A 19,600-nucleotide genomic window follows, 5' to 3' on the forward strand; every position below is an offset into this window, starting at 1 on the left:
TTTGATATTGTTTGTGTAGTTAGACACAATTTTACTTACCAAAAATAAGTGTGAGGTTATCTAATATGTACAGCAACGCCATCTCTTGTTACTACCATAATACTGGTGATAAATATCGATCGTCTTGTTATGAGTTCCTAGCGCCATCTGTTATCATGCGATAAATTTGAGACCACTCTTCTGAAGCTTTTTTCAGGAACCTCAATGTATTTTAAATATTTTAACGTCACGTTAGGCTAGACCGATGTCTCTTTGCCTAAGTATTTACCCATTAAATTCTATCTACTACATAGTTGGTTATTTCATTAATTTAAATTATACACTTAATTGATATATCAATGACTGAAAAATCTTCATTTTCCGTGAATTACATGGTAAACAAATAACGGCGCTGGCGTCGCTTTTACAAAAATATCTCGTGGTTCACGCAGTAGGCGTTTGTCTATCGCGAACTCGATTCGAAACGAGATGCGCTCCCGCCATGGGCAGCAATTGTTGTAAGGGTGATGCAGCAGGGAAACCCCTCGTGCGGTCCAGCTCATCGATCTACAACAGGTATTTGTGGCTGGCAATCATCAGCGGTCAGGAATTATACGGTGTCCCCTGGGTGCTGCGTCTTTGTGGCCGTACGTAGAGCAGCAGTTCAGTGATCAGTGTTTATATTCGTTGTGATGTTACGTCGTCAAATAAAAACTTTTTACGATTTATAAACTTTTGACGTTTGCATGTCTGTCTAAATAATATAATTTTTGCGTTATTAATGTAATATAGCCATTAGCTACCTCGACATGGCTACAGGCTGATGAGACGAAACAGGTATTTTAAAGCTCGTTAATGTTTCTGATTCACGTTAAATATTGATAAAGTTTAACAATTTTTATGATCCTAAAGATAAAATTACATCGCAATAATAAAAAAATTCTTCTAATTATATTTTTGTTTACACTTAATCAATGTTAGAAGAAATTATAATATTTAAAATGTGTATCAAATAATATTAATCAATAGGCAATAATACATAGCTTGTACAATAAAATAGATACATAGAGCATCTTGGCGATTCACTACTTTGTTGCGTAATTTTTACAATAAAGCTCTGCGGGACTGATGAATCGTGTAGTTTACCAGTGTTACTCTGTTTCAGAATTGTAAAAACACAAGTAGTAAAAAGTGAACGTGGTTTTAATTATTATTCTAATTTCACTCGTTTTAAGGACAAATTTTTCTTTTTTTAATATGTTTGATTTTTTATTTTTGTGTTAGGAATTCTAAACATTTTTTGAATATCATATCAAAAATTGACCACTCCAGCGGGATTCGAACCCGCGTCTCCTTTCTTCGCCGCGTCTTTTCTTTTTTTTTTAAATTTTTCTTTAATAATTAAAATTATTTTATCTGCATATGCATGTTAAAAAAAGTAAATAAAACATCTATTACACTGGTCCTATTTGGTTGTTTTCACGCTGCTAGGTCTACAACTTAGTAATGTGTTGACTACTACACAATTGTTAAATTTCTGTTGGATATATATTTATATCACATATTCTTTTAAACTCATGTGTTTTGCCCATAGTCACCACGCTGGGCAGGCGGGTTGGTGACACATGAGTTTACGCCATTTTTGGCACGAACTTGTGGAGGCCTGTGTCCAGCAGTGGACTGTATAGGCTGTAATGATTCTTTTAAAATATAGCGTAACTGCTGGACGTCTTATTGTAATAAATATGAGGCATAATATAAATACTGTTATTCTCTATGTGTTTTATTACCTACAAATTATATGCTTTACTCTATGTAGAAGTTTACTTTACTATAAAAACGTAAGCGGGGTTCAGTTATAGGACGTGTTTCATATTATTGTTTACTTTATCGATACTTTGATCTACGTGTAATAAACGATGAGTGATTTATGTAGGTAATCATTATTGATGTTTTTTTTTAATAGGTAAGTCAGTAGCACATCATTGATATATCTTTCGTCAGTTAAAATAGTAAAAGCGAAGGTTTGGGCGTTCTGCTATTCAAATAAAATATGTAACAGAATAAAAATAAACGTGGCTATATGTCATACGTTCAGTATAGAGACTATTTACGTTTACTCTTCACCCTGAAGCGTTTCGTATGAAGGTTATTCGTGTGGAGATATTTTTTATAATTTTCGTACTACGTATCTAGTTATAATTTTAGAATTCATTGACATGCTTCTCTGTTTTGTATTGTAGTACGTTTTACTATGTTAGTATTTACGACATGTATAATATTCTAAACAATATATTGACTTTATCTAATAGTAATATAAACACTCTGTTTCTAGACATATTATCTAAGTAAATAATTTAGATATTTAATCTATACCTTTATTACATTTGCAAATTTTAACTGAAGGTGCAAGCGAAATGTTTTTTGTTTTTTTCATATATTTCTATGTAACTTACATAATTCTTTTTTTTAACAGTAAGTCGTATGACCGTCATAGTACGCAATGAAGAGTCATGAATTCGTAAAATAATCTTGCGCTGGTAATATTACATAATAGAGTTCACATTTAAGCCTCTCGATTACTCTCCTTTTATAATCGCCATAGAAAATCAGAGCTAGCGTTTGAATATTTTGGGTTATACGTGACATTAGCGAAATCATCTGTACTTGTTTGGTACTATTGAAAGCTATTAACCCTAAAGAAGAAGAAGAATAATAATATTTTCGGTGTTTTTCAAACACTTCAAATTTCATCTAAAGCGCGGCACAAGAACTAGTCCAAAACAAAAACTTTCAAATAATTTCTTTTGAATGTCAAGTTAATATTTCTTTATTCATTTAATTTTTTCTAGGTTGATGGTTTTCGCATAGGTAAAGAGGTTATGGTGAAGATACCGTGATCTGTGATATCAGTTAAGTTATATATATATATATATATATATATATAATGAATGTTCTGCTCAGTATAAATTCTGTTAGAAAAACTTCTTGCTGGTAGAAACTTGGCTAAAGTGTAGTAAAATTGGCTAAAATGTGAATAAACTTTTTAACATTTTGTTTACAGCGTATAATTGTGCTTATTATGTTATAATCTTATCCTAGTCTTTGATCGTTCGTTAATTGGCGTAATTCCAAACATTTTATAAATCTTGCGCAAATGTCTATCGAAGCCAAGCACGGGACTCACCGCGCTTATATTTATGTACTATGTTTACAATAAGCTTACTTCGGCATTCAGAAGATAATTGAAGCGGAAAAAGGGTTTACAATATTCCTTATTAATTTAAGGAGGTATCGCACTTTGCATGTAATAATTTAGAATATAAAGATATTTCCCTATACCTATAAATTAAATTTCAATCCAGTACTCAGTGTATTTAAAGCTTATAGGAATGTCGAAACATTCCTATGAGAAAATTTTCTGACGTCCGGCTAACATCCGGCGCGCGTCATAAGCGGAGGAACAGCACGGATATACATAAAACGTAGCGGTTATATCCTCTTTGGATATACACAAATACACGGATAGCAGATAGCTGACCTAACAGGCGTCTTATTTTGCTATCCGTCAAATGCTGGAAGTTTAAATAGTCATTATAATTATGAATATATATTTATATGTATTCTTGTATCTTATTCTTTTAATCCGTGAGCAACTCCTACAAAATCAGAAATTCAAAAGATATGAATGAAATCGGTGGTAGTTCTTAAGTTTTGGCATGCCCAAAGGAGGTATCGATTCATTTTTAAAAATGACATATGAACAATTACAACGTTAGACTTAATAAAATAATGTAGAGTGAAAGTTATAAATATTATTTTTAAGATAGGCAATTTAATGTCTGTGTAATAGGTTACATTACACTCATATAGCTATGTTTTTTCAATAAGTATACATACTCGTATAATAATACATGTAGAAATTAATAAGTATATTACATCTAGATTCGTAGTTGGAATCGAATCCACAACCCCTGGAGAAGAAAGCAGCACTGCAAACTTCGCTAACGGACTAGCTACATGTGTATTAATTATTTAATTATAAATTATACTGCGGTGTTTAAATATTTTTGTAATTAAGCTAGAAAGAGAAGAGAAAATTTTTTGAAATGAATTATTGTCGAAATGGTCAAACTTTCATTCTGGTCAGTAAATAAAATATTCTCATAAAGCATGTTTCCAACAGCGTATGTGCCAGTTGGTAATGCAACTGTTCCTGTAACGCGACCTAGATACCAAACGATTTGTTTGTGCTATGTCTTATTAATAGCTGCACAAAGAAAAATTTGGTCTTAAAGAAAAATATACGAGAGTCATAAAATTAGAGTGAATCTCGTAGCTTTTATATCGTCCTCGGTAGGGTATGTGTATACTATGCTTGGAAATATTTGTTCAACATCAACATTTTTTTAATATTACTATCCTAGCCAAGTTTGTTATTATTGTTATTGTTATTAAAATTAAGTATGCTATTCAATACGAGCGGAAGTAAAGTACACATGCAAAATACCGAACGCTTATACATCGCACTAAAAACATAGGCTACTTATTAAAAAGTTCTGTAAAAATAGAATCTTGAGCCAAGCGCCATTAAGGTTTCTAGGATTTTAAAGTTACAGTGAATTACCGATGTATGTTTAAACAAAAAAATAAAATAAAATTGAATAACAAAAGCACGGGCATTATAAGCCTGTGGATATATCACTTAAAAAAAATAGATTTTGATTTGATCGCTTCGTATTTACATACAGCGTTAAATAGCATGTTTTATAGAAGTAATAAAAAACCACCGTTCTATTAAAATATTTTATTTAACAGCTGTATTATTGACTAATTTTCTTTCGTTGCCGCGACGTATTGAGATAACTATAAATAGATAATCAATACAGTTCCACTATGAGAATAAGAATTGGGGGCGTTGAGATCTTTATATAGATATTAAAATCACGTCTACGTCACATCAGTTACTTATATAAAATAAAATATATACTCAAACACTTTCTAACAATTACTTATGTTTTTAAAACTATGTCTTAATTAGCATGGATGTAACTGTGGTTTCTCATGAGGAATGGAAGAAAAGAATGATTGAAAATAAGAATCGTACAGTAAAAAAAATATACCAAAATTAGCTTTTGTATGACTTTTGCACCGAGGTAAGATTAAAAATAATTTAGTAAACTTAAAATTTTTAGTTATTTTTTTTTTATGTTGTTACTAGTCTGGGGTTTTATCCTCGTTGACGTGGTGATGGCTCACCTGTCTCGAAGCCGTTGAGCTCCATTGTTATCATAAGCACTTGACAACAACCGTAAGTCTTGATAGGAAAAAAAAAACCAAAATTTAGTAGTTTGACGGCTTGTCTAATTGTGTCATTGAATGAAGCTTCAAACCTTTTTCTATATATAAGAAAATAAACCTTTACAGCAGAGGAATATTACAGGCTAATTAATTCAAATAAAGCTTAACCAACACAACAAATCTTTTTTCCTATTGAAATCATCATAACAGTCTAGTTTTGTTCTTTACTTATTGCGGTAAAATATTCAGAATACAATCGTATGGCAATTCGAAGTAAATTTTGTGCTACGCGTTTGGCCGCGGCATTGGCGTCTCAAACGATTATATTTAGATTGAGAACTTCTCGGGGACGGGTTGTCGCTTATAAAATATTAAAACAAGGGTCGTGAGGTCGTAAGTTTTGGTCATAACAGATATAGTTTTAGTAGAACAGACAACAACGGGAAATTTAAATGTAAAAATTACCAGATAATCATAAAATGCGTCATTATTATGAGAGTTTTGAGTAACCTTAACATACTTTAAATAATCGTGTTTCGCACTAAATTTAATTTTTGAAATGTAGGTATAATTTGTTTTTAAATTAAAAGTGTTTATCGATATGACTATTTCTTGTAATCTCCTTTAGTGATAACGGTTTGATTAGTAGTACCTAGATAAGTTAGGAGTGTTTTAAATAGAACTAGATACAATTTTTAGAATGAGGCATTGTCTACAAAACTTATGCATCTTTAAAATATGTTGTATTAATGTAGGATGCTCGTGGTTTTTACGCCATTATAGGATGCAATATTCGTATGCAGATATAAATAGAACCATCTAGGGCGGCAATTATTGATCTGCTTCGTTTCGCCTGCGCCAGTATTTCCTGGAATCAAAGTTTGTGTTACTCGTGCCTTTCCCGGGCACTTCCTATACTATAGATATAAAATAGGTAGATCTTTCGACGAAATGCCCAGATGACCTACATTTGTAACTTGTTAAGATCAAACATTCACTTTTGTAATTACTCGTTGGAAATAATTATAAAAAGCAAATGTTTTATATAAATATAACCAAGTAAAATCATTGTTACTCACGCCCTAATAATTTCTAATCGCATGCCAACTGTTTCCATTCATCATCGAAGCTAACATCATCTATATTTAGAGTAACTATAAAACTTTACGTAACTTGATGTCTGATCTATCTGGTTTTTGCTCAAAGACTGTCTATATTGGTCGAAATAATAATTGTGTTTGCTGGCAAACGAAAAAAAAAAAACGACTTCAATTACATCGACAAGTAATACAACGGTCCGAAGGGTCCGAGAAACGAGACAATGTATGTAACATTATGCTTTATACCGCACATTGTCTTTGCTCGCATGCTTGAGCGCAATTCCTAACTTTGTGTTACAAAGCAGAATCTATATATATTTATGTATTTGACTATTAAAAGATGATAATCAAGCAAATTTTGAAAACACTGGCATAAACAAAATGAAACCGATAATTTATTCTACAATAATGTTTGGGATTAAGGATAAAGATGATAGATATTACGTTGAAATAGTATTTGTAAATCAAAGATTTTACTTAAGAGTAGTTAGTGTTCCTCATTGAATTTTGAAACATTGAAAATTCAGCACCACCTCATAGCATTAATAAAAAATTAACTACTGAATTGAGTGAAGAACAGAAACAAACTACTTAATATTCTAATTCCGTTGTTCAATCTTATTTTGATAGAAATCAGGATAATGTAAGTTACTGGATTAATATAGGGTAAGGTTGCTCAAGTCGTACCCCCTAAGGAAATAATACTGTAGTATTTAATGCATTTCAAATAAAACAAAATCTTTTGCATGAACATAATCTTCATTTAGTTACCTTTTAATCAATATTCATAGAAATTTAAAAGCCACTTAGCAACATAGATATTTTAACGATTTGCACAAATGTACCTTCGGTACGATTAAAGCACCTAGTCGCCTAATTCGTACCACCTATAGCCTAAATCGTACTTAGAATAAGTTTTTAGTTAAGACATTATAAACGATATAAAAAAATACTTAAGTAATAACAAGAAATCACATTAAAATAAACAAAATTTACAAACAAATTAGTCTGAATTTCTAACATCAACTTAAAATATCTTTCCTTGGTTAATAGTCACAAAATCAGTTATAGTGACCTACAAACTAAACTAAAAATAGAAAACAAAATTCAGCTCAGCCTATTTCAGTCCACTGCTGGACATAGGCCTCCCCAAGTTCGTGCCAGACAAAACAAAAGCAAAAAGCCAAGAAGCAAAATTATAACTTGTTAATTATACAAAGTTAAGCTTAGACAATTATTGTGGTTGAACACAGATATCACAAACGTATTTTTTTATTTTACTTTCCATGCCAGCACATCGGTCATGTACCCAACCTTTACATTTTAGACACTGAATCATATTTTCTTGAAAATCCTTACATAGTTGACATAGCCACGATTCTATTCCTTTTATTTATTTGTTCTTCTTAGATGTTCCGTCCGTCTTTCTTCTCTTTGTGGGTTTATTTACTATTTTGATTTTTTTAATATCCAATACAGGCTTCTTTCTTTTATTTATGTTTTCCTGGGTTTCTAATTCATTTTTGTGGGGACTGGAAGTTAAGTCCATTGCTGGTTTAGTACCTTTATTATTTTTTTTAATAAATGTTGTTATGCAAGGAACAGGAGATAATATGTTTAAGTGAGTTAGCCTGCTATTCTCTTTTCTCTGTTAAAATGATGAGGTAATTGAAATTTTTCGGCAAGCTCGAACGCAATTTTTCTAAATTCAGTCGTAGTTAACCCGAATAAACAAGACTCCAAATTTATCAAATGCTGTGCCAGCATCTCCTCCATATGTGACGACATATCATTAGGTCTTCCAAATTTTGTTGTCTTATTCAATCCTTTCAAATGTCTCAGTAATGTAGGTTTTGGTGTATTATGTCTTCTACAAGCTTCATTAAATCCGATTTCACCATTCCGATGCTTCTCTAAAGTTTCGTTCATATCTTCCCGCTTTCAACTATTATAAAGGTTAAAAAAATTAAGTAAATTAAACACACAATTTTCTGAATTCCTAAGTCGTACCGGTACGAGTAAAGAATTCTGCACAGGTACGACTTATGCAGTGAGGTATTCTAAGTTTTAAAACAAAATTATTGTTATAACCTAAAAAAAATCTACTGTTTAGGTGTACCTGAACGACTGCCAAATTATCATTAAAAATAGACGTAAACAAAAAAATAAGTTGAAAATTACATTCCTTTTATAAAAAACTTACGAATGAGCTGAAAATTTAATTGAAAACTGTAGAAAAAACTTACTTTTTGATTATTTTTTGCTCTGCAACACGGCCGGCCGTCCAATTGTTTTCACGTGCTTGCTTGGCTATTTAGTTCAGATCTACCTCATCACATGACAATTTTTATACGCGACAGCTGGGATATCACCGAGGTCGAGGTACGACTTAGGCGATAGTACGACTTGAGCAACCTTACCCTATCATTACAGCCTATACAGTCCACTGCTGGACATAGGCCTCCACAAGTTTACGCCAAAAATAACGTGAACTCGTGTGTTTTGCCCATAGTCACCACGCTGGGCAGGCGGGTTGGTGACCGCAGTACTGGCTTTGTCGCACCGAAGACGCTGCTGCCCGTCTTCGGCCTGTGTATTTCAAAGCCAGCAGTTGGATGGTTATTCCGCCATCGGTCGGCTTCTTAAGTTCCAAGGTGGTAGTGGAACCTTGTTATCCCTTAGTCGCCTCTTACGACACCCACGGGAAGAGAGGGGGTGGCTAAATTCTTTAGTGCCGTAGCCACACAGCACCTTACCCTATATAGGCGTTCAATTATATAAATATCTATAATACAGGTTAATCTATACAAATAATAAAATTGGAGTGTCTGTTTATAATATTAAAATAACCGCTTTTAATATATGCATATGGATTTATACACCGTACATACACCAAAATAACATTTTTTTACTATTTTTGTCTGTCTGTCTGTTTGTTTCGGCTGAAAAGGCTGAACCCATTTTGACGGGACATTCACTGGCAGAGCTGATGTAGGGAAGGAGTTACTTAGGCTACTTTTATTTTAGAAATTTATTTACCTATTTTATAACTCTACAAACAGAAAAATAACTTTTTTTGTTAAATCCCACGCGGACGAAGTCGCGGGCACAGCTAGTTTTAAATATTTTCAAAAATATAATTTTTTTATAGGAGTCGAGCGGGAGCGAAGCTTGAGGACCGCTTTAAAAGATCGGACGACGCGGGCGGCGTCCGTCTGACCATCTCCGCTGCACGGACCGGTGACAGTGGTGTTTACACCCTACAAGTAAGATTCCTTATTACCTATATATTCTACAGTCACGAGTTATGAAATTTTATGTATTCACTTAAGTTAGTTTTCCACAGCGGCTTTGCGCGCGTGGACTACACGATTTTATTGTTTTCTTTCACCCATTAAAATATAGCCTGTCTACTCAGTGATAACGTAGCATTCTCATGTTAAAAGAATTTTTAAAATCGGTTTAGTAGTTTGTGAGTTTATCCATTACATAACAAACAAAATATTAAACCTTTGTGCTTGTATTATTAATATGAATAAACGAACTATTTTAATTAATATTTAGGGGTTTGAAAAAGTTTGATATAACGATAAGTAAGTAATTATCAGCTTCTATTAACAGGCTAGCAATGCTGCCGGTAAGGACTCGACCAGGGTACGATTGGAAGTTTCCCCGGACGAAACGCCGACAGGCGAAGACCCACCAACTTTCTTGCGACGTTTACAAGACCTCACCGTGAAGGTCGGCACTCGAACTAGGTTTCTAGTTGAAATCGTCAGTTCAACTGAATGCAGGGTAAGTTCTTTTAATGATACGTTTTTACATTAGTTGAACTATTTCAGTTGTCCTAACAGAATTCGTGTTGCGTCATTACACGCTGTAGTGTATTAGTGTATGTGTTATTTATTTATATACCTATCTAGAAACCAATTAAATTCAAAGCTGTGTTTATGGTTGATATTTAATTTTTGGGTCCTTCTTTATTTCATTTAATTTCTCACACGATGAATACAACACCAATACAACACGAATACAGCAACGTAGTGTAGACTACATAGAATAGCAGGTAATTATTAATATCAACATTTATGAGGCGAGGAATGCCGCGATATAAATCTGATTCATTATATAATACTAAATGATTCAGTGTTTATTTACTGAGTTTTTACTAAATAATTTCATAAACGCTATTTATTATATACCCCTAATATATTTTCTAGTATGTCCCCGAGAACGAATTAGACCTTGAGATGCGTACGTCACACGTTATGACATAATTTCTCTATTTTAAATATCTGACTCGTCATCGCGGTTTTATAAGATTCTACAACTTCTATCTCATTTTTTATATTTTGTATATTGCTAAATAGGCCAGGTCGCAGTATATTTTTATGTATATATCGCAGTAAATATACGCGACAGTACTTAATAATATTATGTAAGCAAATGTTCGTTTTTAACCACCATGGAAATATTAGGAGTTAATATTAGGATTAAACTTGAAATAGATTCCAGTTATAAATATTAAATACACTTTAAATTTTGTCACATGCCTATTACCTATGTTGACATTTTTTATGACATTTTTACAATATTTCCAATAAAAGCCAATGTATCCCGTACAGGTAACATGGTATCGTAACGAACGCCGGTTGTTGGAAGCGGAGCGGATCGCTTTGGTGCGCGATGGTAACTTCTGGTGCGCAGACATTTCTGCCGTGAGTGTGGATGACGCCGGGAGGTGGACGTGTACGGCGGAAAACGTTGGGGGCCGGGCCAGCTGTTCCGCTCATCTTAATGTTTTAGGTTAGTTTAGATAAACATCATTGGGACTGTTTATAGGAGGAAATAACATTTTATACTACAATGGCAAGGACAAGGAAACTATCGTCAATTTCATTGCGTCTTATAAAGTAATAAAATTCACACAAAGGTATTTTTAATTAAATTTTAGTAAATTTTGTATTACTCGTGACAGCCAAACCAAAAAATATATAGAAAGTTCAGTTAGGATTTATTCAATATTTTATGCAATTACGTAGACACCTTATATACAACTTAACATAATTATTTTTAACCGACTTCAAAAAAGAGGATGTATATTCGGGGATAACTTCGTCGTTTATAAATATGATAACGAAACCAGGATCTGATGATGAAATCCCAGTAAAATTGAGGGAAACCCTCGAAAATTGTAGTGTGACTAGTGCGTTTGTTAATTTTTTTCATCTACTTACGATGTATTACTTGTCGATGTAATGAAGTCGGTTTTTTTCGTTTGCGAGCAAACAAAATTATAAGCTGCTACGCACATTGTAGTTAAAACACTTCGGCCCTTTCATGCCATATACCTAGCATACCTACAGGTACGTCTGGTTTAAAGACTGCCATTCGTTCTCAGAAAGTTACTACAGCTGCGTTTTGTTTGTTGAATAAGACAGTCAGAACTCGGAAGTCAACATTTTTTATCTTATACTACTACAATACATGTGACGTTATCATTATATATCCAGAAAAACAGAAATCATTTTTTTTATCAACGTAATTAACGTTGTAAAATTATCTATAATTATTTTTACTGCTATTTTCAGTACCAAAAGCTTACAAACGTCCTGAATTCGTGGAAGAGCTTCGAGCGTTACTTACAGAACAAGGTACAGTATCGCTCGAATGTAAGGTGGTGGGGGTTCCAACACCAGTGCTGCGTTGGTTTAAGGTAAAAATCTGACAATAGCTTTAAGTTCAAAAGCTAATTGGATATGGTACTTCCGATATAAATTACTTTACTTATATGCATATTATTGTATAAAATTAAAGGATAGTCGTGAAATTAAAGCTGGTGATGTTTTCGCCTTGACTGCTAATGCAGAAGACCCGACTTCACTTGGGACTTATACGTGTGAAGCCGTTAACTGTATGGGAAGAGCTTATTCGTCATCTAAAGTTCACGTAGTTGGACGCTCTAGCAAGGAAAACTCTTCTCGACCAAGTTCTGGGTACATTAATTATATTTATTGCCTGTTTATCTTTCTATGTACGACCTTCGTAACTATTAGGATTTAGTGTTCGACTTCAATGATTCGTAGCGTTAAATTTATAGATAATAAGTATAAATAAAATTGGAGAGTCTGTTTGTTATATTAAAATAACCGCTTTTTACTAAATGCATATGAATGTATACACGGTACATATACCAAAATATTTTTTTACGATTTTTGTCTGTTTGTCGGTCTGTTTGTTCTGGCTAATCTCTGAAACAACTGGAACGATTTTGACGGAACTTTCACTGACAAATAGCTGGTGTAGTAAGGAAATTTATTTATTTTATTTCTCTGCGAACTAAACAATAACTTTTTTTTTGTTAAATTTTATATATATTTCCAATTAAAAATAGAAACAGTGAACTCAGTTGATAATCTTAGAAGAATAACGCGTTGTCATATCAATATAAAAAAGACAGTTATTCTTCTTTATCATATTCAATTAATCATTAGAAGCTGTTGGTTTTTTTTCGATAAACACTAAATAAAAATGAATAAGTATTCGATTAAGTTCAGATTTAATATCAAAGGCATCAAATATATGTATAAAATTAGGTAAACAATATTTGCTATCTTGCTAATTTAAAATAAATTTATTTTTCTAAGCGACAGTATATATATATATATATATATATATATATATGTGTGTGTGTGTGTGTGTGTGTGTGTATATTCATGTATATATATATACATACAGATTTTATTTGATAAAACAAAAAATAAGTTACAACTCAAATTGATACATTTCAGAGGAATAACTCCAGAACCGCCACCTATATTCACCAAAGAGCTAGAAGACCAGTTTGTACGGATTTGTGAACCTCTAACCTTAAGTTGTCATATTGTGGTACCGCCGTGGCCACGTAGTGTTGTCTGGTACAATAAAGAAGGAAAAATCGAACCTAGCGAAAGGTAGGTTTAATATAACAGGAGTATTATATATTGACAGATTGAGAGGTGTATAATCATAGTGAGGGGTAAAACTGAGAATACACATGACTACTCAAAGATACTCATTACTCACAAAGAGGCATCTAGCTTTATTTATAGTACCTGGGTGATCGAGCTTAGCTTGGTATTTTTAGTAAATCGTGTTTTTTGGAAATCATATTTAAATACGAATTACATATTAATAAAATATGAATAATATTTTCTGATTTTACCGACATAATAATAAAAAATATGAACTGGTTATTTAAATAAAAAATCATGACTGCAATTAGGAAAAAAAAAGGAAACAATATAATCGATCGCAGACATGGGAATTTGAACCGTGTTCTCTCGGCCGATCCTGACCGGTCGATTTCCCACCTGAGCTATTACAACTTTATTGACAAATGCGAAATTTACATTCGCATTCTAACGATATTGTAGCCAATTTTTCATTGCCTAAAAACAGGGATAAAACGACCTTTTCCAAAAATGAATCCTAGCTATATTGATTTATCGCCCCCGAAATCCCCAGCAAACTAAATTTCATGAAAATCGTTGGAGCCGTTTCCGAGATTCAGAGAATTGCTCGTTTAATAGTACGTATTAGATTAAAGCATTTTTATACAACAATTTTATAGAAAAAAGAGAACTTAATATATAATATTTATCTCGATATGTTAACCAAAAAGTATTTAAATATAAATACGACCATATATTTTTAAACACTTTTTTGAATATATTTTAGTCAAATCTTATAAAAACTATTTTAATGTTGTTACAAAAAAGAAACTTCTTTAAAATGCTCAATCAATGAACAATCGATTTATCATAGAATCCTACAAATATTATAAATGTGTATGTAAGTTTGTTTGTTACGTTTTCCCGCGAAAACTACTGGACCAATCATCATGAAACTTTGTGCATATATTCTTGAAGGTATTAGAAGTAACATAGAATACTTTTTATTTAAAAAATAAATAAATGCGAGCGAAGCCGCGGGTAAAAGCTAGTTCTTAAATAAAAAGGTTTCAAAGATATTTGCCACATTTAGTTCGTTGTTGTTATTATTTATTTTCCGAATGATATTACTTTAAATTGAGTAAAAAGTTTACATTGCAAATAAATTAGTCACATAAATATATTATACAGATATTTAACAAGCAAAAATATTTAACACGTTTTTATATAATATTTAACATTTTTAAATTTTTTAATGTGGATATACACATTGCCCAAAAAATATAACTGAGAAGTAGATGTGAGATATTTTTGACGATTTAATAATAAATAATAATAAATACTCCTTATTGTACATTAAAAAGAAACGTTACAAAAAAGTAATACATTCGAAGAAAGATGTACTAAGGCGGTCTTATCGCTAAGAGAGATTTCTTCCAGACAGCCCTAGGGTATAGGACAGGGCGTATAAAATGAGAATTTACAATATCTTCAAATCCTATAATTATTTCAGGTATCATGTTCTCGAAGATGGCGTTGGAGGTTACTTGTTGGAGGTACCGAGCGCTGAGTGGCCTGATGAAGGCGAATGGAAATGCGTAGCGACGAGCAGCGGCGGAAGAGTCGGCATTTCGACATGCTACGTTTCCATGGATGGTAAGCATTATATTATATGCGGTTTTATTATGCGGTATGCACATTATCTTATACACTCATTACATGCAGTTCAAGGTACTATTTCATAGCGATAAGGACTGCTAAATATTAATGTCGATATGAAATCTATTATTGGTTTGTTTTAAGTACTGTTTCTTTAAATTGGTGTACAAATGTATCGACTGCACTGCTTGAAGTGTTTGTAATTTTTGACTCTTTATGCCAAGTAATACAGATTATTTTAAATAATGAGCTATGGGCTAACGAATTTTTTTTTAATATCTAATATAAAGTGTCCACTTATGATTATTTTTTTCTACGCGGGTATATATATATATATATATATATATATATATATATATATATATATATATCTGGGGTATATATATATGGGGTCTAAAGGGTATATAGGGTCGGCAACGACACTTCTGGTATTTCCATATTACCACTTACATTTTATTTGTTACTGATTGTAAGCTGTCTCTTCTTCTCTCTTCTAAGTGTCTTTTTTTCGTGTCCTTAAGGTAATAGTTTTATATTTTTTAAATTGTATACTTATTAAATATAATTTCGTAATTTTCAGTACCAAAGAATTACCGGAAACCACGGTTTATGGAAAACCTGCAAGCCGTTTTAACTGAAGAAGGCCTTGTATCTTTTGAATGCAAAGTCGTTGGGTTTCCTACACCTCTACTAAGTTGGTTCAAAGATGGACAGGAATTAAAACCTGGAGACGTATACCAGCTCACGGGTACAAATTCCTTGGGATCTTATTGCTGTATTGCTAGAAACTGTATGGGCCAAGCTAGTAGCTCTGCTGAACTGACAGTGGAAGATATTCAGAACCAGCTAAATGAAGAAGAAAAGCTTCAGTTATTTTCAAGAAACCAAGCTCCGAAATTTCTCCAAGGCTTAAAAAGTATTGAAGCAAAAATTGATGAACCATTTCGTTTTACTATTAAAGGTAATGTTTAAAAAATCTTTGTAAATATAATGTTTTAAGTAATTATAAACGATAGTACAGCATATTCTGTTGAGCTCTTTCCCTTTCTTTTACTCAGTGTTAAAAATTTGTAGTTATTTGTTGACGTTTTTAGGACTGCGGGTTCTTGTTCATCAAAATTAGTTCAGCGCTTAAACATTCTACGAAATACCCGAATAATACTAATTTCCGGTAGCATATGTTTGTAAATTAAAAATGATTTTAAATAATGAAACAATGCTTTGTTTTGTGGTAGTATTTATTTTAAAAAATATGACATAAATAATATAATAATCTCTGTAGGTTATAGAACTGAAACATTATGTATACAAATACTCGATGTGGGATAGTGTTTACGTTAGGCGAAATAGTTCCTTTAACATTAGATACAACAATATTCTCTTTAAACGAAGCTTAAGAATGTAATTTTCTGTCTTCAGTTACTGTTACAAAATAAGTGTTGTTCTTGTTTCAGTTGCTATTCCGCCTGAACCTACAATATTGTGGTACCGAGATGATCAACCGATGGATGAGTCGTCTCGTTGTCATCATGGAAAAGAAGAACGTGGTGTTTTCCACTTAGATATACAGAATCTTGAGTTTATGGACCAGGCAGAATGGAAGTGTGTTGCTATGAACGATTATGGACACAGTGTAACGTCATGTTTCCTTAAATTAATAATTCCTCGACATTTTAAAAAACCACGTTTCCTCGAAAACCTTCAAGCTATTTTATCTGATGAAGGAGCTGTAAATTTAGAGTGCAAAGTTATTGGCGTACCACAGCCAGTTCTAAAATGGTACAAAGACGGTGAAGAATTAAAACCAGGTGACATTCATAGAATTATCTCCGGTCAAGATGGTACATGTTGTCTTGGTACATATACATGTGAAGCGCAAAACTGTATGGGAATTGCAGCTAGCTCGGCATCTTTACTCGGGTTCGAGGATTCAATGAAAGCAAAAACTAAAAAGAAAGCCGATGAACAAGCTTTACAAAGAAACTTATCACTAAGTACTATTCACGAAGAACGAACGTCACAAATGTACGACACTCCCGTCGGTGATATGACATTAGACGAGAAAGGAGAGATATCGTTTTCTTTTGATGGTAAAGAAGTATCTGTTTCTTTATATGAGACTCCTGATCTAACGGAAGAAGAAGCACTACAAATAATAGAAATGTATGCTGACCAGCTATCAGAAAACGTAACTGAACATAATGTCGTTGAACTTCCTCCTTTAAGATTCGTAAAGGAGACATCTACTTCAGGGAATTTGTTAATGGAAGCTATAATCATTGATGTATCACCTGAATATTTTACATCTCCTGAAGAAGATCTTAGAACCGAGGCTGATATAGAGGATATTTCAATTGCTGAAGACAATGGTGCCCCTCAAATTTCATTAGATGTAGAAACTGATGGTGAAGATTACTTAGAAAAAACCATTGCTCTGTTATCAGATGAAAAATCAGATATTCTTAAAAAAACTTATCGTAAAAAATCTGATTCACAGAGGAGTGCTGATGATTACTTTAGTTTATCACGGGATCAATCACTTTCGGACGAAAAAAAAGAAGATGATACTCAAATATTGTCTGAAAGCGATCTTCAAAGCTTTGCAAGTGCTCGAAGTTCTGGAAAACCTAAATCAAAATCTTCGAAACCTTCTATTGAAGATGGTCAAGAGTCTTCTGATATCACAAAAACGGTTGTACTTAGGGAAGATTTACAAAACCAAATGATTGAAACAGATGTTTCAGCAGTTAAACATAAAAAGACCAGACGCAGGAGCCGAAGCTCAAGAAGATCTAGTTCTGGAAGTGAGAAATCTTTCAGCAAAATGAAAGAAGATATGGCAGATATGAAAACAGAATGTGCAGCAAATGTAGGAAAAATAGATTTCAATAAAGAAAAAGTAAAGACGGCTATGAATCGCATTAGTTTATCTCTGACAGAAGTTATAAATGAAATACAAATCCTCGAAAGAGACATTATACTAAAATCCGAATTTATGGCCACTGCGGCTACTGCTTCAAATAGCTTAGAAATGATAAATACGTTAATAACTCCTCTATCTGAAATACATTGCATTACAGACGCTACTAGAGAAGCGGTTGAGTATTCCGAAAATATCACTTCATTGTTAAACAACCTCCCCGAGTCATTACAAAATCTTCAACGTTCACTGACTATAATCAATAAGTGCATTGACGTAGAACGTGAAAATAAAACACTTGTTACAAAAACATGTATATCTATCATTAAAAAATGTGGGCAACAGTTACATAATATAATAAAAGACATAAATGCAACAGTTACTAATGAATGCCCTTTTGTTGAAAAGATACACAAATCTAACATTGACACAATGACTACAGACTTAGTAAGTATTATAAGTAATAGCTTGGATATGGTAGATATTGAAGAAAATAAGAAGTCTGACAAAGGTGAAAACGTTAAAGAGATAACTTTAGAATTTAAACACTTACACGATACTCAGAAAGCTATTCACGATCTTCGAGGATCACTTAGATCTTTACTTTTTATAGTAGAAGAAGTAGATATTTCAAAGGCTAATAGTTTTCCTAACATCAAAACAAGTGAAATTATATTAAATGATATGTCAACTCCCATTCAAGACTTACAGACTGCTTTGGAACAGATAGAGACACTTTCAATAGCGGAGTCTAAATCGAACTTACACAAATATAATACCGAAATGATAGAGACAGCTATGGAATCAGTTTTAAAATTAAGAACGTCATTTGAACAACTTTCAGCTGAGGCAAGTATTATGGAAGATAAAGATGCATTAAACGAAGTATTAAATGCTATAAAATGTAATATAAAGGCAATATCAATCCAATTAGATGAACTCGAAGCCCAAACTGGTAAATTTGATATTTTAAACAACGATAACAAGTTAGAAGCTCTTCAAAAAATGGCTCAAATATTAATTAATTTGGAAAATAACTTACCAATGCTTGAAACTGTTTCCAGTGTAAAATACTACATGACTGAGTTTCATAAAAGCTTGACTAAAGTTTTAGAAAACGTTATTGAGAGCAATGACGCAAACAAATATTTTAACTTATTAGAAATTTGTGATGCCGTTAATAGGATGAATGCTTCACTCAAAGGTATAGACTCAAATAGTGAACTTTCTCTGGCTAGTATCATTAACACTCTTAAAATAATTCAAAGAAATCTCTCCATTAACGTATTTCAACCAGAATTAAACTCTACCTTGACGTCAAGTATAGCAAATACATTATTATGTATACAAGAAACTATTAATAAAGCTGATGAATTAAGTTTGAATGACAATTTGGACAATATAAAAGATTTATCTATAAGTAAATATGAAGACAGAAAAGTAAATGTCATGATTGAAAATATAGAAAAAACTATAGCAACGATTAGTAACGTTATAACTCATGAAACCGTGAAAGACATGACTTTAAAAATAGCAATAGAAAATGTATATCCCATTTTAGTTGATCTTAAATATTGTATTGCTTCGTTAAATGTCACTTTTAGTGATAAAAATGAAAATTTGTCAGACATAGAAAGCGTATCTTTTTCACAGTCCGTTGCAAATTCACTTATTGAGTTACATCAAACTATAAACGTTCTTAACCAAGT

At 32.4% G+C, this 19,600-nt stretch overlaps 1 protein-coding gene across 1 annotated transcript in view; it reads left to right on the forward strand.

The window, feature by feature from the left end:
• The first annotated feature begins 417 nt into the window (after nucleotides 1-417).
• The window catches only part of LOC123668360 (titin homolog), a 45,204-nt gene continuing 26,021 nt past the window's right edge, over nucleotides 418-19,600 (forward strand). Inside the window, exons 1-10 of the mRNA XM_045602097.1 lie at nucleotides 418-555; nucleotides 9,532-9,646; nucleotides 10,002-10,175; nucleotides 11,006-11,186; nucleotides 11,972-12,096; nucleotides 12,198-12,376; nucleotides 13,172-13,333; nucleotides 14,826-14,968; nucleotides 15,552-15,932; nucleotides 16,426-18,846. Coding sequence (XP_045458053.1) covers nucleotides 482-555; nucleotides 9,532-9,646; nucleotides 10,002-10,175; nucleotides 11,006-11,186; nucleotides 11,972-12,096; nucleotides 12,198-12,376; nucleotides 13,172-13,333; nucleotides 14,826-14,968; nucleotides 15,552-15,932; nucleotides 16,426-18,846 — 3,955 coding nt within the window. The 5' untranslated portion in view covers nucleotides 418-481. The remainder of the gene's footprint in view (nucleotides 556-9,531; nucleotides 9,647-10,001; nucleotides 10,176-11,005; nucleotides 11,187-11,971; nucleotides 12,097-12,197; nucleotides 12,377-13,171; nucleotides 13,334-14,825; nucleotides 14,969-15,551; nucleotides 15,933-16,425; nucleotides 18,847-19,600) is intronic.

Source organism: Melitaea cinxia, chromosome Z, assembly GCF_905220565.1.
Source record: "Melitaea cinxia chromosome Z, ilMelCinx1.1, whole genome shotgun sequence".
Taxonomy (NCBI): Eukaryota; Metazoa; Arthropoda; class Insecta; order Lepidoptera; family Nymphalidae; genus Melitaea; species Melitaea cinxia.